Source organism: Apostichopus japonicus, chromosome 11 (genome assembly GCF_037975245.1).
Source record: "Apostichopus japonicus isolate 1M-3 chromosome 11, ASM3797524v1, whole genome shotgun sequence".
Classification (NCBI taxonomy): Eukaryota; Metazoa; Echinodermata; class Holothuroidea; order Aspidochirotida; family Stichopodidae; genus Apostichopus; species Apostichopus japonicus.
Window position 1 is genome coordinate 16,564,496 of NC_092571.1, and position 21,751 is coordinate 16,586,246.

General features: G+C 36.9%; 1 protein-coding gene across 1 annotated transcript in view; it reads left to right on the forward strand.

The window, feature by feature from the left end:
• The first annotated feature begins 621 nt into the window (after positions 1 to 621).
• Positions 622 to 21,751, forward strand: part of LOC139975613 (receptor-transporting protein 3-like) — a 31,232-nt gene continuing 10,102 nt past the window's right edge. Inside the window, exon 1 of the mRNA XM_071983656.1 lies at positions 622 to 1,545. Coding sequence (XP_071839757.1) covers positions 1,307 to 1,545 — 239 coding nt within the window. The 5' untranslated portion in view covers positions 622 to 1,306. The remainder of the gene's footprint in view (positions 1,546 to 21,751) is intronic.

Sequence of the window (21,751 nt, forward strand, 5' to 3'; positions counted from 1 at the left end):
ATCATAAGTGTGCCTACACAGAAAAGTTACGCAGTCACGGGGATAGGCTAAGCAGCTTATATGACAATATGCCATTTATGAACGTCGGTTGTATATAACATATCATTTATTTTATTTAGGACATAGATGTAAAGAAGTTTCAAATAAAGTTATTAATTTAATGACAGCGTTATAATAGTATATATATATCAACCATACATAAAAGGACATACTAAAATCTTTACCATCAATAAAGTAATAAATCCATCACGGGTGCTGCAATATAACGTATGGTGTAGTTTTAATTTAATTTTATGTTGAAGCTACGTAAACGATCAATCACCATCGCGTAATAAAGACTAGGGAATTTATCACCAAATTTCTACGGTTTCTTAACATATTAACTGTTTCTCTTTCCTTTTTCCCTTTTGTTGGGAATTGTAGTAGTATCTTTACGGTACTCTTCACGGATACAACACACACTAGCATATATGAACAAGTGTCCTTTTGTAAGCGTCGCAATTAAATGTCTAGAAGAGCGCCCTCTTTAACAACGTCATGGAAATCCCCGATATTTTCCCGGTGATAGCATTTTAGGAAATGACACTATTTACATGACGCTTATATATATGTAGGTATGGAACGATTACATTTGAATAACACGTGTTATCGTTCCTTTGTTGCGCTCGGGAAGATCTTGAATGGAACCCTGGAATGTATTGTAGTTTCTATATTTATATATCAACGCTACAGCAGTGCATATTACAACGTTTGAAGCTCGGCCTTAAAATAACCTTGCAGCTGAACGGCAGTATACACCGATGCAGGGTCACTACTACTTGAGGTTAAAAAGTCGATTTACGAATGAAGTGGAGTGCTTGGTGTTTAATTAACATAGACTGGTTGGTTAATCTTCGTTTCGGAAGTCTTCTTGTGCAATCACATATTCTCGCTGTTTATCAAATATATATTTTTATCGTCTGCTATCAATCTCCCTGACACTATAAGGTCCGAGCTGTCTTTTTGACTGTTATTATTGTTGCACATGACAGGGTGAGGCCTTACCTTTGCCGATTTCAAATTTCGCGAGTGAAATTTCGTAGTTTTGAACCTTAGTTCTTCTTCTTCAACAACAACAACAAGAAACAAAATTCTGAATATATTATTCCAATGTTGAAGCAAGAATTTTGAACTGGGCATATGCAATCTGCAAACGGCCACTGACCGACCAGGTGTGATATAGACCTCCCCACGTGAAGAAACGTTTTACATCCCTGGAAGAATTTTAGTCCTTCTACCAACGTTAGCTAACTTTACAAACAAAGCAATGTCTCTGCCACATATTGCCTTGTATCCAATCCAACCTGCTACCCCGGTAAGTTACCCAAATCATGTTATTGACACAAATACGGCACCTGAGAATGTTCAATTTTACGTGACATTCGATGGTAAGACATACCCAGCACAGCAGCCACCACCTATCAAACATGTACTCGACGTCGGGAAAATCTACAGCAAGACGCCGTCTCCAGCGGTAGATGCTCTCGCGGCACCGGACCTTATATCGTACGTAGAAAACATCTGTTAATTTTTTTTTCACTGTTAAAGTCAGCTAAGTACAAAGCTTGTTGTTAATATATATCTGCGTATAGGCTCTCTAAGCTAACATACATATTGTGACATTCTATGCTATGCTATATATTATGAAATATCAAGTTACGTGTTGCTTATATATAAGTCTAAAAGATTTCCACAACAAAAAGAGAACAGAGCAAGGTCAAAGTCATTTGCGTCTTTCAACCGAATTTCAACTAAATGAATCGTTCTGAGAACAACATGCTAAATTGAGTTACAGCCCGCAGGAGCGGTGAGTGGGGGCCCGAGTGTAGGGGTGGGGGGGGGTAGGATTTAGAATGTTATTAGATGTTCAGTATAGTGTATCACATGATTCCCGTGTTGCTCCTCCTTATACCTTAGTCTATATATGAATATTCATCCCAGACGCGTCTATACTGCTGTTTATAGCACCCTTAATTAAATTATATGTGTCTATGTGCCCGATTGTAGCCTATATTTGAATATTATTCCAGCATAGCTGCTCCTGTACTCGCCCTCCCAGTATGGATTTGAGCTCAGTATACTTTCAAGGATGCTGGGTTGAAGACCCCGCTCCCAAACACCCCTCCCCCACCTCCCCGTCGCCGTAAAGTCCACCACCCATGTACACCTATATAAGCATAGGCTTACCTCCGACGTACCGTAACTTACGTATAAACTTACGTATAAACTACTCATGCGGACTCCATGTTACGTAAATCATGTTATTTGTGAAATGCACGAGAAAGGCCTGAAACTACAGAGGTATATTTTCACAATTTATCTTCCCCAATATTTAGTAGTAAAAAGACCATTATTTTTTTCATTCGCTCCAAAAATCAAAACAATGGCAAAAATCGATAATTAACGCATTTTTTTTTGGTTGTATAAATGCATACTAATATTGACGTCGGACAGCGAATTCACAGTTCTAAGAGTTTTTCTTTTGTTATTCATCCCTTATGATATTGTAGCCGTATATGAAAATTTTGAATTCGTTGATCAATTTCTACCATTTGCTTAATTTTGTGTATAAATTGTCATCTGTTCCACGACGTAAACCTTATTCATTAGCAAAAAAAGATTCATCTTGCAAATAACCAAGAAATGTCCACAGAATATAACAAACGCAACATTTGGCACCGAAATCTCGTGAGATATATATGCTATTGATACGACGCGTAAAAGTGTTCAACTTTTCATTCCCAAATAAAAGTAATAATAATGAGATAGTATTACTAAACAAAAGTGTATTTTATCAAATTAAGTCTACCGAGTTACATTATAATGGAATCTATAACTTGCAAATTTTCACTTTCAGTGGTAATTTGCTGCAATGAGATACAAACATATTTGATTTTCATATTCTACTTGTTATACATACTATTAAGCATTCCACAATGGAATAAGTGACAACAGTAGGTTACCTTCCACCTACTAATATGGCTTAGTAGCCCGGTGGTTCAAATGGGAATAATTTATCGAATGGTTGATTTTTTCCAAATAGTAATTTTCATGTTCATGAATTTTGTTTATCAAAATAGAAAATACCGAAAAACATTTTTTCCTATGTGCAAAAATTGTAGTATCTGCATCTTTCAATTTGTGTAGCAAATTGAGATTTATAGCCTAGGCAATACAAGGATAATTATACCCTGACATCCCCTCCCCCCACCCCACGCATGACGACATCATCACTGAACAAGTGAAATTTCATCCTGTTTATATTAATGTATATCATATGCATAATTACTTTATTATTTCGAAGAAACTGGCGTTTATGCAACATATATGATTCTTCAAAAAGCACGCGCAACTCTTGGTTACCTATTGTTGTTGCAATACATTAGGTATTGTTTGCGTGCTAAAAGGATGTCTACATGGCAACACGTGGTCAGTTTCGACATTAGTAATTTTGTATTGCATCTTATACATACAATATATGTCCGCATATAAAACGGGAGGCCCGGGTTCGGATTCGATGGAGGCTAGAAGATTTTCCCCTTTTCAGGAGTTTCCAACTTTACCCATCACTGCGTTCAAATGTATCCAACCAAAGTTGCAGGTTAAAGTTTTGCCCCAAATACGTATAAACTGCCGAAATGTTTGGTCTTTAAATTGGATGCCACTGCTGTATTGGCCCCGATAAATTGGATGCCACTGCTGTATTGGCCCCGAATATGCTAGATATTCAAATACAGTCACCTTTGGTCAAAATTCTTTAACTGTCTTTATTACAACCTTCGATAAACTTTTCCTCACTGGTGACAATCAGGCATCTTGTGTGTTCCTTAAAAAATGTCTGAGAACAATTTCGAGAGTAAAGACCTCCAGGAAAAGTACTTTCTGCAAACTTCTAGCAATTATAGCGTGCTATAGTTTGGAGCCTATACTGACTACCTTTAAGTCTACTTTTGTTTTGGGGGCAAAATCCTACCCAGATTTGATACATTTTGAACCCATATATATACTAGGGTAAAACATTTGCCAAACTTTTTTTTGAGTGTATATAGGCCTACAAGTATGTTGATGAACTTAAGTTACGGTTGGTTAATGGGTAAAAATCACATAGGAAAGTGATCCAACCATTTCATTTGCACAAAGTTTCACTTTTTCCCTTGTAATGGTCACCACCATAACACGACCATCGGTAGATGTATATATATAAATAGTTAGACATAATATGGTATATGTGCTTTGTATGGTGTAAAACCATACATCAGACATTTGATACTCAAATACAGGTATCTAGAACACGTGACGTTTAATATGATCTATATACATAGTATGGTATTTCCGCCTAATTTTCACCAAATTTTATGACAATGATATAAAAAGGATTCATATTCGAATAAATTCTCAATCCTGGTTTGGAATCCAAAGAGTACACCTTCTCACTACAGTTAATGTAGAAGAATGTTAAAGAGGTTTACTACTTCTGAAATATGTTTTCATATATACTTTACCGTACAAGTTCCTTTGTCGATCACGATGGTTCTAATATCTGTGAACTGAGATTGAGTTAATAATCTATATGGAGGAGAAAAGGCTGGGGTGTCGGGGAGGGGTGGGGGAGTGCATGGGACAGCCTATGCTGAAATTGATGAGAATGCTATTTGCAGGTCAATAATCTCAAAAGCTTACAGACTACAAAATGCTCCCAAAATGCAGCAGGACAAGATTAACCCTCCATGAGTTAAATTGATATTTATTTGAACAGAAGTTCGCTATACATTGTTTCATTTCCTGATATCGCGTTTGTGGTAGAGCTACTTTGCAACTTATACCTATGATTTCCCCTTTGTGAATATCCTTGACGTATTGCACGTTGTGTGCATGTTTAGGTTATGGATTGCCTAAGCCCACATGGTCAGTTACGGAAAGAAAAAAAATCCTAAGCCCACGTGAATTACGGGAAGAAAAAACAAACAGGAACAATCAACAAAAACAAAAAACAAACAAGGTACTTCCGAGTTAGTTTAATAGTTTCAACACGTTGTCCCATCTATAAGCCGAACCGTGAGTTTCCCATGGACATAAGCACATATATACCCTCACAGAAACGAGCAAGCAAGTTATCTTTACACTGTGCAGTGATGAGCTTCCCATCAATTACCTAGAATTTGACTGGCATGTGACATAACTTTAAAGACATCGACATCATACGTTTTGTTGTATGTATTGTTTGTTAAAAGTTACACAACATCTATATATACCGCCTGAATATTGCAATATCGAACAAAAAATTTTCCGATATTAATTAACTAAAAATTTGTTATCAAATTTTAATAAATTTTATACTCATAACGTAATCAACTATGATTTCAGTTGGAATCCCGCATTCAATTAATTAGAAGGGCAAATTGAAGGGGGAATTGTCAATCTTCTAATCTAGTTGACCAATTCTAATTGAAATGCTATCATTTCGAATAAAATTTACAATCTAATTAAAACGACTCGTGAGAGTCTGTAATGTAAATTTTATATTTACTATTCGCCAACCATTTCGTTCTATTAAGGCGTAGTATATGTCAAGCGTGTAAACATACCTGAGAACAGATACATGGGAGTTATTGGCTACAGCCCGGGGTCCTGGTCAATAGGGGTGGGGTGGGGTGGGGTGGGGGAGGGGTTCCAGGAAAATATGGGATTCAGAATAGATACTGTAAACTAATTTTCATAATATACTTAACGGAAAGTAAAGAACATAAAAAGAATTTAATTTTCCCCGGGGGCCCGACCTAGCTCTCGACGCATTCCCCTATGCACGTGGTCGATTCGCACTTGAAATAAGTTGCATGAAAAAATAGTTAAACACATAAGAATATCAAGAGCTACTATGTGTTATTTTTACTGACAGACTTACTATTGCCAACTCATTAAGTAAAATACATTAACCAGAGACGAAAAACAAAAGCCTTCTTGATCAAATTAATATCGTAATAAAGATAAATTCAGTGTGCTGCTCTAATAGAAGGCTTAACATTTTTTTATTATTCAGTACATCTATATGATTATTATATTTTGTTGTTGTTATTTATTATTATTTTTTATTATTGTTATTACTACTATTACTACTACTACTAATACTTTCATTTTTACTATTATTATAATAATAATATATATATATATTTATATGTTATGTCGTGTTGCTTTATGCTGTTTTCGACAAAATTTCGCCCTGAAGACAAGTTCGTATGCGGTAATACACGATACTGTATGTTATGTAGTAAATTATTACTAAAACGTATTAACCATTGCTACTGCTAAATGTCAAATAATATAATTGGGCTTACTTTCCAAGAAATTTGGTGTGTGCTCATATATTATTTAGCGATTAAAACTCGGCAATACAGTATACATATATATATATATATATATATATACATATACATATATAGTAAATTATATATACATATATATATATATATATATATATTTTCGCTTCTTTCATGTGTGTGCATTGGACCATTTTATCTTTCTTCGTTCGCTGTTTACAGTTTTAGTAGTCTTTTTGCTCACTTTGTTAAAGGGTTTACACCCGAAACGTCGTGTTTCTTTTCTTTATCATTAGCACTAGCAAACTTTACTATTTTTCTACTAGAATTCTCAGTGCTACGCAGAACATTGCCTATATATATATATATATATAGATATATATATAGATATATATATATATATATATATATATATATATATATATATATATATATATATATATATATATATATATATATATATATATATGCAATTTATCCAAAAGAGCGTTTGTATAATGAGATAGTCACGTATAGATTACATATGTATGGGCCTTCGTGACGATGCCATTATAACACGTTGTACAAGCTTTTTGTCGGAAACTCTATTCCACTCTTTTATGGTCGTTGAGCTTTGTGTCCATCGTTTAGACTGACTTACTAGTAGGCCAAATGAAATTAAGAACTCATACTTGTTGATGAACAAAGAAGCACAGAAATATATTTGCTTTACAATAATCAATAAGTTTCATCTTCCGAGAATGGTTATATCAGCGAAGAGGAAATATATAGCCTACACAGTGTTGACTTTGCAGCCCCCTCCCCCCCCCCCAAAAAAAAATAATAATAATGGCGAAGATAAATATCAAATACCACTTAAAGACCTTATACGTGTAATCGCTTCATGGGTTTCACTTTCGTGCTAATTTTTGTATTTATTTCAATTTCACTTTGTTGGTTTATTCATATTTTTTCAGTTTCGTTAAAAACATGTTCCTCCTCACCCCCCCCCCCCCCCCGCCTTGACTTGTTCAGAATATAGTGATCTATTATGCGACTGATTTGAACTAGCGTTCCTTATTTACAGAGTAATGCTGCTAAAGTCTTTGTCTTTCGGCCAAATGAACGAATACTTTCAAGGTAAAGAAAAGCGAAAGCGAAACACAAAATCAACTACACCCCTGTTTCTATGGTAACTGTCGTATTGGTGACTGTTCTTAATTTTTGTATGATGAATATAATTATAGACATCGAGGTGAAGAAAAATCAACAACACAATTTACACTGTCAACTAGGCTGATGTAACTGACATTCACGAAGGTAAACCTCAACTTGGGTCAATATCCTAATGCAATTACCATTATATACTGTTCTACTATAGCATTCTTCCCAAGCACTCGTACTGACAGAACAAACCACAGTTTCTAAGCCCTCCTTGATATTCTTAATGTTCATACTGCCAGTACGACTCTACGAGTGCTTTGAAGTGGGACATGAAATACAGTAAAGGGGGGCTAAAGGTTGTCCCAACTGAGTGCATGAATTCTTCCCACCTTCATCCATCGTCATTCGGGGGTGGGAGGGGGGGGGGGGAAACGTTTCAGACGGGTGATTTTTCCCCCTTCAAAATTCAAAAGTATTACTTAGCACAACAATACATTTAGACTTAATAAATGACATTGTTTACGTCATAGTCTCTCAATGAGAGGGAACCGGGGTTGCCAGGTTTGAGGCGTGTATATCAAATCGTTTGTTTAACGCGATCGTGCTCTAATTCTTGCCCAGGTTCTATCTTGTGTGACGTTCCTGTACCCTTTTAATAGGCCATGATTGCCTAGTTTGATAATATCAGTGCTGCGTGTGCTTCTTTACATTATTTTCTCTAGTTGCATGAAATCCGGTTGCTGCCTCTGCCCCTTTAAAGTACAAAACAAATACACACACAACACAAAACACACACAAAACACACAACGAGGAAACGACACTGAGCAGAAACAAAGGAACTGAGACATGCAGCAGGAAATGACATCATCCTTGCATATATGAATATTCATTTCTACAGCCAGCCTATATCCGATACTCTGACTGCAGTCTAAACCGGTAACGATGTATTGACATAAAATAATATCGACGAGATGGTTTAACGATATTATCCATTTATGTATAATAGAAGAATAAAAACTATGATATCCTGCTTTACTTTATATGTCAACTAATCGAGAACAAAGCACTGTAATTAACAAATTCCGGAATAGAGAATAGCTATTCCATCTGTTTCAAGCAAACCTATACATTCATGACCGAAACTTGACTGTTAATGTTCGATGGTCTTCGATGTACATATTGTGTGTTTTTGCTCTGACAGAAGGTACTGTCATTATTGTTGCTTATCAACTTTCTATTTCTACGAACTACATTAACCTATGTATATATAGGAGGGTGCCTATATATAGATGGAAACTGGAACATTTTTTTGCAACTGTTGAAACAATGCTGTAGAATTAGTTTCAAAATGTTTAACTTGTGCCACAACACATAGGCCTACTTTTTTTTTGTGTGTTTTGATTTTTTGTGTCTGCCGGGAAGGTGGAGGGGTTGAATCCCTTGAATTTCTTCCTGAGAGGGGGATTAATGCTAAAGTTTACGTGCTTGCTCTCTATGATGTGAAATCGAAGCTCGCGAGGAAAGTAAATCACCAGGCCAGATGAACAACCTGACGGCTATATCACTTCTAGAACCAACGGCCTGTCCAGGTATTAGCTTCCCCGCCCCGCCCCTCCCTTCCCAACCCGGCATATGACATGCAAAAATACGAAACGTTACGCTGTAACATCTAACTAGATCAATATTTGTTTCCATTCCAAAAAATGGCAGAACGCGGCATAAGCTAAGAAATATAGCGTCTTCATTTTCAAAATGACAATTTTGTTTTTCAAACCCATTTCCCCTGTTCTTCACCACTACGTAACCCGTCCTCTACCCCTCCGGTCTCGGTCTCGATGTTTTGTATATATTATCATCTCCATGCTGTCCAACGTTTCGAAGATTGCGCAATGCGGCGTCGAGATCCACGCAGGCAGGAGTGGCTGCGTGGACAATAATATTCATCAGGCGCCAGGAATTGTGAGTTGGACGGGCACCAACTTTAATTTATTAAGGGGCACAACTTAACCTGTGTCCCTTGCCTTGTACAGCGTTTGCACACTGAATGTTGGAAAAGATGGCAGGTTATATGCAGTAGTCTGCACGAAGGGGCACGCCCCTTCAAACATTGTGCCCCGGCCTGACTTTATTGTTTTTGAAGCCTCCATTTTTCCGTAGTTATATATTATGAAAATGAGAATACGGTATTTCTTAGTCATTGTTTTCCCGGGGCGCCCTAAATACCCGGGCCCTGTTGCCCATTATTGTTCCAAGACCCCTCTAGTCAGGCCTGATTACCCAACACCGACGTTTATCCCTTACCAAATATATATAACCTATATTGTTCGGAATATGTTGAAAAACGTGTGGTGTAAAGTGTTAGCTGTTCTATTGTATTAATGTAGATTATATATGGTAACGCATTTCAAAAGGCTATATAAAAGACCTTGGTCTGTATACTTGATATGACAAGATAAAGTAATACAAAAATATATATATATATATAGCTTAACCAATACTTTATACAACCGACAAATACGGACGTAATGCATACAATAATAACATTTTGGAAAATCCCAACTGTGACCCCACGTATATACTTGAATGACTTTGTAAAGATTTTTCTCCGTCGAGGCAAAGGTCGTGTAAATAATAAATAACAATGCATCCGATCAGGGATAATGAATTCTCGCACTTGGACACACGGCAAGATAGACAAATAAACGTTTCTTGTATAGGAAAGGGAGGCGGTGGTGTGAGGTGGTGTGAGTTGGTGGGAGGTGGTGGGGAGTAACATCTTAATCTAGAACCGTGGGAGTGCAATGACAATGTTGTAAAGCATCCTCCCACGTTTACCCACCGTCTATAAGTGAGTACCCAGTGGGTCTAATCCCACCAGTGACCCAGATTTCGTAACTTTCCCCATTTTCTCTCACGATTAAGTTTCATGCAATGACGTCATTATTCGTTAACGAACTGTTCAAACCAATAGACAAGGCGGATTCATATATTTACGTGGAAGCCACATTGGATGGTGTTGTGGGGAGGAGGAGAGGGGAAGGGTTGGTGAGGAGGAGAGGGGGATGGGGGTCTTAATCTTCACCTTATCTACTGTACATGCAAAATATTGATGTAGCCTTTATACGCATTCAAGGGACTACATAAAATAACTAAAATAACCCAAAATACCCCAAAATCGACTCAGACAGCTCGCGCGTTCCAGGGTAACGAAAGCGCGTTTATACTATCGATTAATCGAGTACGATTACGTTAATCGAATATTGATTCAAATTACGTAGGAGAGTTATCTTGTACGTTTACCCAAAAAAAAAAATTGAGAAACAAAGAAAATATTCAGAAATAACATCAAAATCATATTTTTTTCAAACAAAGGGGCGCCGTTGTTATAGTAACAAGTAAAAGATGTTGATCTGCCAAAGGAAGTCTGTCATCTAACAAAGAACCCGGAAATTTATTTTTCTCATATTCAATTTCCATCTCTGAAATCGAGACAAAAAAGGAAAAGGAATCAGACAAAAAAATAAGGAGCGACTGTCTGTCTGTTAACACTATTTTGGTACCTCGTACATCCTGCTGTTGAGAGAAACATGATAGCATACGTCAAATGGCACAAAAATCCTTTGTCATTTGAGGTTTTGTAAATAATGTGTAAAACAGTCCCGTTAGATTAAATCAAGGAAAACCTGTTCCGTAAATTCTATATTCATTTCCTTGTCATTCTCGTTGAGTTTGCGTTGCCAAAGTTATCTTCTTTTGTATGGTAGGCCTATTATATGTGGTGCTAGTGAAGAAGATATGCATATGCATTAGAAGTCTTTGCCCCTTGCGCAAAATTTGGATATACAATCGGTAACAATCTTGTGGTATCATAATCAATATTTCAAGAAAAGATATATACAGGTTCGGCGTGTGGGGGGGGGGGTGGAGGGGGGGGGGACGTTCTTTGAGGGGAAGTGGAACATCTGGCTTTGAGGTGGGGGGTTAAGAACACAGTTACCTCAAATCTTTCCGACAAAATGGATCCGCTGTGCATATTTTACCACAAATTCCAGTATTTTCATGGTCTTTGTGTTCATGACACATTTTCTCAAAAAAAAAAAAAATTACCTCGATTTGATGATGTTGACAATATATCCTTGAGATGTGATTTGTTGTGTATTGATTTGTTGTGTATTGTTGTGTATTGTGAGAAGTGTATTCAGTCATTATTTCTAGTGTAACCATTACTGTTAACTCTTTAACTCGTAAGTCTGCTGATAAACCCATGAGTACCCAAATACTACATACATAAACAGAGGTGTTTCAGTCAGAGAGGAATGAACTTATTTCTCAATACTCTATACTTACTTCTGTATATGGCAGTGTGTTTTTAATGTCTCCCTCAGTTTCGTCTGTTACAAACACAATATGATACATTTGAAACGTTTGCTAACTTTGATTTAATATAGCTGACCATGTTCCACGCACTTAGATTATTGTCCAATTGCATCATTTTTGGGGGGGGGGGGGAAGTGGCAGGAATATGATTTTCCTCTGTGGATAAAGATAATTTAAATTTTATAGAGATATACAAAACAAACAAAAAATCAAATAAACTGATGATGACATCATTGCAAAGAAAAACAAAGAGCTTTTTTATAAAAATTGCCAAGATTGCATCATTCAATCTGTTGTTGCCGGGTGATTCACAATTTTCATAAAAGTGGCCAAAAATTACAGAAATTCTTCGAGGATGTCATTTTAAAATATGTGGATACAGATGCTTTATTTGGGTAATATTAGGCTAACAAAATGCTGCACCTACCGGGGCTTCCACCCCCTATCCTGGACCCACAGGGACTTTGAAATACATTCCAATTAATTTGGAATCTATAGAATGTATTTCTGGGCTTATGTTTTATAAAAAAAAAATTGTCTGAAAGCACTGCAACTTCTGGGCTTGAAAAGGGCCTCCTCCCTCAGAAATTAAATTTCCCTTTCTGACATGAACTTTCGTGCTTTTATAAAGTCACTCCAAGAGAACAAGAAATATCTCAAAATCCAACAACTTCCTGGGCCTTCCCCGCCTGCCCTCATCCCCCAGGACTTTGAAATAAATTCCAAAGAAATGGAATTTCCCTCTCACACCCACATGTATTTTGAGCTTTTAATCTCGCTACGAGAGAACAAGGAAGAACTTAATACGCTTTCCAGCTTCCGGGGCTTTGCTCTCTGGACCCTCACTAGGGCCCTGAGATACATCCAGAGAAATATGAGTATAATTTCTCTGTCTGACATGAATCATGGCTCTCCATTATCGATAGAATGGCGAACAAGAATTATCTGAAAGCGCTGCAGTTTCCAGGGATCCTCATGCACTACCATGCAATAACAGTGTACAGTTGTCATCATTATCACTTTTTCACAATTTTGAATTTAATGTAAAAATTGAAAATTCATAAATTTAAATTTGGTTTTACCGATGATACGTTGGATGGGGAGTTAGGGGTGGGGGAGGGGTGGGGGCGTCGGTAGTACGTGTTCCCCTAAATGTTCCCTTGATGTGCACTTTATACAGGTGCGTCTTGCACTTCCAAAGTTGTTTGTGATCGTTCTATAGTACAGGGCATCTGAATGTTGACGATTTAACAAGCTCTATCGGAGTTATACTATAAATGTTGTAACAATGATTTATCCCCACCCCCCAACCCACCCACTCCCCCCCCACATAAGTAGCAATTTCCATTTTTTGGCAAGAGTGAGTATATTTGATAAGGAAACATGAGAAATTACGCTGCAAACACCTATACACAATAGTCTGTTTCCTCATATTGCGACAATTCGTCAGTTTGCGATATCAGCCGGCTGTGTGTATATGTACAAGATGCGTGGCTCAGTATTTATACGGTTATGGAAAGTTGTCTTGTATTTCTCACTCCAAAGTCTTCTATTGTTCCAAACAATTGGCATATATACATTCCATATTTTACACGTGGGTAATCTTGCTGTTCCTCACCAGATTTGAGCAGGATTAGAATATTCGTACAATTTCTTTTTTTTTCTCCATGTTTACTGTATTTCTATTTTTACTTTATTATTTTAGTACACAAACTTTAGACAGGGCAATTAAACAGTCGTAGAATTCAAGTGGATTCACCACGGCAACCACGGTTACCTATTTTTTATACCTAAATTGATCTATTTCGCAAATGATTAACGTTTTAACTCATAATAATGACCAATAAAAAGTGACAAATCAAACTGACTTTTACGTATCGAAGCTTAGATTAGTTTCGTAACATGGGATAACGCAGTCAACGCTATTCCTTTGTCTAAGAATCCGTACACACGTGGCCACATGGGCGTTTGCTAGCCAAATTGTAAGGACCCGCACACTAGTCATGCATGTCTGTATCCGGATATCATTTTGTGCGTGATCTGTGCAAAGAACCCGGATGTGATAAAGAACTGCTTGTTGGCGCTTAAGTGTAACTATGTCAACATAAGAGGCAAGCTTTTGTTTCCCACTGTTAATAGCTCAAAAGCTGCAGATTACTGAGTAAGATCAAAAGTTGTGCATAACATGGAAAACGAGTCCCGATCATACGATGCTCCTTAAATTACGTATTCCCTTTGTAACAACTGAGACTTAACTCAGTCGTTTTTCTTACTTAGAAACTGACAAAATTCAAACGGCCAGACAAAGCAACACTCCCCACTTCCAGAAATTTTAGTTTCAACCACGGAGCTATTACCGAAATAGCTCCATGCATGGTTCAACCAATTCCCTCTCAGCTCCGGCATGCAATTTGCTAATTCTCCTTTCGATGCAACTATGTTGTATAACAATGACTAAACTTAAAGCAGCATTTTGCGTCCTTTACTATGATATTTCTCAACCTCACTGACTCCACTATGCCATAACGACATACATAACTAGCTTATCTATTTAAATCTTACTTCAAATGGTGGCATAAAAGTCGAAAAAATTTGCAACTTTCAACTTTGTTTTTCTCCAAGATATTTTCCGTTGGGATCCCAATTAACCTCTCCCATAATATGAATATTTAAACACTACGAACGTCATTGACCAATACGTAATCCAACACCAAGCTTGACTTGTGTACAGCCTATATGGCATTTGTACCAGGGAGTTCCATAACAACTCCCTGGTTGTGCCAACGCAAAGTCTTGAATCTATTTTTAGCAACGGCTCATAACTAAACCTGCATCTCTGATCGGTTGAATTCAAACTAGTGGGTTTGGGGTACTGTATGCGATTAATTTTAAATGTGGAATTTTGTCGTGGATACTTTTCTCATTCTCTGCAAATATCCTTAATTACTCGCAAATTAACGATGTTGGCAGGGAAAAACTTGGCTGATATCTTAGTTTGCTGTTTTGTGATTGATATATGTAAAAAAACTCGATGGACATGTCAAAAAAATAGAAAACGGCGACCAAACGCAAAATGCTGCTTTAACGGCCACAAAGGCGAAGATAAAAGCCTTGATTCAAAAGGAACCAGAGTGCTGTCCCCATCCAATCCCCGTCTCTTTTATATATTTAGAACATTCTGTCAGTACCTCATTCTTTGATTTTGCGTTGCTTGATTTACAGGCCTATATGCTATACAGTTAATTCGGGCAGAATTGTCACAATAACGAAAAAGTCCCCGTTATACTTGATAATTTATTTATCTTTTGTTGTTGAACTTGACGAAAAAGATTTGCCACAAATTAACACAAAATATTATTACACACCCAGTTGGGGGCAATGTTCTTTTTTTAACTTTTTGATAATGCATGTCCCGCTTCAAAGTGAGCAGTATAACAACTTGGGATTTCTGTCAGATAGGTACTGTTCATACTGTCAGTAGGAGTGTTTTCAAGCATGGTAGAGGAGGACAGTATATGGAGTGGTATTAGCATCAAGAAATTTTCCATAACTGATACATTTAGGTATTAAAAGGCGACCGCATCTGCAGCGGCTTAATCTCTTCTTATACTTACTCCCTCCCACCTCCCCACCCACTGAACACGTTGCCATTGTTAGCAAGCTGAACTGAACAAAATGAAAACCCCCACCATATCTGCATTTGTACGAATCAAATAAACAACTGAAAGATATTAATGAGTAGTCTTCTTTTCTAAAACAAAAGTCATCCAAGGTAGAGAGCATTGTCACGAAACTCAAACACCTTGACCCACTATCAACCAGTACCCACCCTGAGACTGACCGTCATAATGGGGGGGGGTGCGTAGGGTACGGGGGAGGGGTTAGGTCTTCAGTGGATTCAGTCGAAAGGGCATAGACTCTACACATGATCCTATATCGCCAAAGACCGGAAAGCGCACATTTCTCTCAAGATAATGGGTATACTATACATTAAAAGTGACTCTTCTGTTCCGTCGGAGATATATACTTTCAGAGCCAATTGCAAATAGTTACTATTCCAGCTATACGTAACCATGCCGGTGCTCGGGTGAACAAATTTGTGACTTTTTGTCGTGGCCCGCCTTCTGTTACTGCTCTGAGGCCCTCTGTATATTGCTCCTTGCATATACGCCACTGTACGGTAATTATATACTGAGGAGTTGTCAAATCCTTACATAGAGTTTGGCTAGCTCAGTCTGTTCGTTAGAGAGAACTTGTAATCCTGAAGTCGAATTCCTATCTAGCTGTACTATTCCTTGATTGTATAACTGACGTCACACAAATTTGGATAATTAACATCGTGCAACCACTACATATACAAAAGACCATAGACCTATTGAGAAATGAAACAATAGATGTGGCTTGGTTTCTTCCCTTCATCACACATTTCGTTGCATTCGAGCATTTGGTTTCCTTTGTTTAAGCGCTGTTTGCAGGTTTAAACATTAGCCTAAATGGAAAGCCGATAGGGAAATTCCCACCTCCGAGAGTTTACAGCGATAGATAAGTTGACAAAATGAAACACCCACAAAGTAAACGAACGTTGGACTTCTCAGGAAGTGTGTTAATGACAGAGAACTATCATAAATTGTTAGTGTATACAGTCGAGGTCACATCGTTAGGTATCTCATTTCTTAGAATGACCATGTATGCATTTAATTCTTCCTTTCAGTAGTATACTGAGTATACTGACCTGTTTCATGAAAAGGAACTTGTCTCCTTGACGATTGTTTGGAACTTTGTATTAAACTTCACTAAGGCATCTGGCCACAACCGACTCTAACTATTCACCCATGCGTCAGTTACAAATTACAACGTTATTTTAGTGCAGCATGTTGAATTCAAATGAATTTCTAGCATTTTCACAGCCCCTCCCCCCCCCCCATCATAGTCGTCCATTAGCCCTTCACCCATACCCACCCCTCACTAAATCACACCTCCTCCACCCCCAGGAAAAGAGTTTTCTCTTTGGCTAAAGTCCACAATGATGAAGTTCCCGAATATAGTATACCACGTGTACAAGCTACTACAATGGTTGTGATGGTAGGGGGGGGGGGGCTGGGAATTCGCAAACTACATGTATATCCCTGGAGTATCCATCAATCTCTCCACCCCCTGTCCCCCTTCCTCCTTCTCAACCATTACAGGTAACGCCGGCACTGGAGAATAGGGTTTTCACGTTACCTGTGGGTATGATTGTCTTTGCCTTCTTATACTGACACGTTTCGTTCATATCGTGCCTATACGTTATCTACTCGATTTTATTTACCTAAATACAGGTCGTTATACATGTACCGAAGTCCACACCTAACTAATTTTATGTTCGTTGTTTAACTAGTAGTGTAAACACATTAATGTTTCTTAAACAAACCAGTCAGATGTGACAGAACGCATGATTGCGCTCGGCTACCTAATTTTCAATAACATCGACGTTTCTATGCGTCATTCAGATAGTTCAATGAAAGTAATAAACAGCGTCATTTAATTTACTATACATGCAGACGTCCCCCCCCCCCCCCTCTTTTTGCTTGCGACAAGAAAGTATGAAATATAATCAAGTTTGAAATTGTTTTGGCGGCTCTAAAATTTACAAGTATAGTATCGCCTCGCCTGTTACTCATTGTTTGTGCATAAATTCTATCATTGAAATAGAACGAAGCATGTGCTCTAATATTTTAACTACCACTCGTTGCGTATGCATCCGCCCCAGTGGCGTGCGTAAGATAGGAGTCGGTTACAGCGACACCAGAACCATCACACACACACTCCTTTATAAAATCATTAATTCGCCTCCGGCCCTTCCGTGAAGTTTCCTGCCCCTATACCTAAATCTGTCGGGGGAAGTTAGAATTTTCCCCTCCTCCATTTCCCCTCACCGGAACACATATGAAGTCGTGTGTACATCACTTTGCCGCTTCTTATTGATATTACTATATTACTATATATGTTATATTATATATATACTATACTATATTATACCATATATATACTATACAATATTATCGTCATAGTTAGTAATGCTACACGAATCCCACATTTCTGTTTACTGTTATTTTCGTGTTAATCTTGATCTATGAGTGTCTTTAGATTATGTATAAATTGTGGCAAAGCTCGAATTTCGATAGCAAGTATATAATTTCCTCCTTAAGTCGTTTTGGTTAACCGACTTAGCCTAACACAGTTAGTTGATACGGTATATGAGGGTTCTGTCATATAGGCCTATCGTCAGACCGTATTTGGGTTTATCGTAAATAAACAGGTCAATCTAGATCCTTTCTTTACTTTAAATATATACTAGTTATATATCACAAAAGAGATCTTACATTTACAATATTTATTACTTGAAGGAGGATCGATGGTCGTATACCCAAACAGTTTATTTACGTAAGGAAATCCGCTTGCAATAAGAGGTTCGCATATATAAAACTATAACGTAAGCCAAATGAACACGGAAATGTTATAAGATGTAACAAAGGTTAATAAATATTCACTTCATTTGGTATGTGTTAGTTGTACAGTTTAAATGTGAAACGAACATAAAGACATTTTAAGAATGTTGCAAGAGGTTTGGTGAAACCAAGTTTAAGCCCCCTCCCTTACCCCCTCCAAAAAAAAAGAAGAAGAAAGGTGAAAGATGGAGAGAAAATAAAACTATAAACAATCGTTTAATCAGTAAAATAAGCGATCCCTTTCCCATTACTGATCTAATGGTTTGCTATTTTATATTTTTCATTCTTTTAACGATACACATACTTAACAGTGATGAGTTGCAGGCATGTTTGGAATCGACTTGCTGGGTAATTTTAGGAAAAAGAATGTTTCGGCCAGCTCGAACTTGATAAGCCTAAATGCAGCCTAATTAAAGAGATATTCCGTTGATACAAATGCTGAATTTTTATTACATCGTTAAAACCACGAGCCTCATAGCATTTTGTATGGCGAAGATACGAATTTTTAGAAGTTGGTCGTATTTTGTGAATGCATGCATCAGACGACAGCAGAGTGAATGACGTCATCACGGCAATTCAGCGGGAAAAATAGTTTTGTTTTCCGTTACGATATTGAACTCATTCACCGCAACAGGAATATAGTCTTCTCTAAAGGACGTGTCAGTATCGACCAATACATTTAGTCACGTGTTTGCCGTACCTGATTGGTAATCCTTGCTCTATCACATTGTGATATTTATGATCTGAAAGATCATCAAACGAAGAAAAGTCGAACAATGATGGCAAATTTGACTTTACATTTACGAATTATGGTAAAGATTACTACTTGATGTTTGCCAACCGAGTGGACGATAAGGTAGACAATGTTCTGCCATAATTAAATTCAGTTGTCTTTAAACAAAATGGTAGTCATGGCAACCGTTTACTTCCAGGAATAGATTTGACACGCATATAGGAGAATAGCAGACAGGAGCATTATGTTAGAAGCAAACCGTGTAAGACAGATTATGACTTTGTATACAGTTCAGGCTTTGTAAATAACATGGAATAATGACTTACAGATTGCGCTGTTACTGTTAGATTAACTGATTATATGCCAGATTACAACAACAAAAAATGAAAGAAAAATGGATATTGTGGATCGCATTAAGTTTTCCGTTGGGCCGCGTGTTGTACTTTTCAATTAGTCATGATTCACAATTTGAGCCACGATTCAGTCCACGAGCTCACATTGTTCTCCTATAAGTATATAATGGCTATATCTCTGCTGTATTTGTTGCTCACGAGGTGTATATTTTATAGCATAGTAAAAGACTTCATATGTTATGTTGCTATATATATATATATATATATATATATATATATAAATATATATATATATATATATATATATATATATATATATATATATATATATAATATATATATATATATATATATATATATATATATATATATATATATATATATATATATATATACACATATTTATATATATATATACACATATTTATATATATATATATAAAAATATATATATATAAATATATATATATACACATATTTATATATATATATATATATATATATATATATACTTACATATTGTGCACTCATATATATTTACCTGTAGCAGCTGACATAACTATCAATTTACTCTGAAATTATATGGGGAGCCTGAGGGAAAATGGAGAGGGGTATGGGGGAGGGAATTATGATATCGAATTCCCGGATGAAAAAGAAGTGAAGAAAAACACAATACAAATTACCGAGTTTGATGGATGGGAGGGCTGATTGATGGAAGGTGGACAGGAGGAGGTGGACTAAGCAGCCTCGCCGAGGTAACGCAATATTAGGTTAATCGATTATGTTTGGTATGACAGTCATACGATATATAGTCATACATAGTTGTACTGATCACATGCAACAAGAACAATGTAACGTTTAGGGCCTATCCGTATACTACTATAGTATGTATGTATGTGTGTGTGTGTGTTTATTTCATTTGAGCTTTGGACCAGGAAACTTAGAACTGTGTGATTTATGTACACTGTATGTGTCATTTCTTGATGACAGTTAGAGTTCAGATGTTTATATATGTTAAGTAAGGTTGACCCTTTCCTTCCATGCTTGCACGACATGCAGGGAGTTGGAATGATAGAATCTCAATGCTCTACTCCTGTTCTTGTTGTTCTGATGAGGATGCCCCGCCCCCCCCCCTTACCTGAGAGTTGTCACACACCCTCTTTAATAATATTCTGGATCCACCCCTGCGAACGTTCAACTTGCTGACGTTGTACATGGATAACATGACAACAGTCAATGGTACATGCACGTTTACGCCGAAGAATAGCTGTCAACCATGACTATAATGTAGTATATTGAAGAACAGAAAAATACAAATATAAAAATAACCGAATAAAACTTATTGAGAAGCCAATAAACACAACAATGCTACTCAACACCTCAACTTTATTATGTTGGTATTTAGAGCTGGGATATTGAGTGTTGAATGAGAACCACCTGAGGCTTTATATTACATCATTAAATAAAGTGTATATATACTACTGCCACACATATACCAAATGAAATTTGCATACCGTAATACATCTTATATGTTTGTAAAATGTCTGACAATTTGAACTTTGTCACCTTTAAAGAATCATGGTTGTAACGTCCCGTCCACTGTACCACCGATATAGAAGGTAACATGATAGGTGGCAAGTAAGTCTTACGACGTGGTACCATTATACCAGATAATATGCCATGCTTTATTCTGATTGTACCCATCCATCTTTGCATGGCAGTGGGTAAGGCCGTTACCTACCTGGCTGGAGGAGGGGGGGGGTGTTGGGGTGGGGGCGTGGAATCGAGGGATTATTTTCCCAAAAATGTGGAATGCATGTCTATATTATTTCTCCTTATTTATGCGTTATGCTGTGCTGCATGTGCAGTGTGGATCGAATCAGAAGAAATGTTTCCAATTGATCACCTTAATATACATTAAAACTTATACGCGTGTTGTTGTTGTTGTTGTTTTGGGTTTTTTTTTTTGACAGTTTGGGCGACGTGACTCTTACATAAAGTTATATTTCTTTATTTTCTGTCATGGTATATAGGCCAACTTTCTATGATAAATCAAGTTCCTAAAATGATAGGAAATGAGTGTATTAACTCAGGCTAAAGGTTCACTTATATATATATATATATATATATATATATATATATATATATATATATATATATATATATATATATATATATATATATATATATATATATATATATATATATATATATATATGCACTGACAGATATTATGAGATAACAATGCAGGTGCACATCATAGTAGCACTGCCTGAGTATTGGACGCGACCTCAATAGTAAATT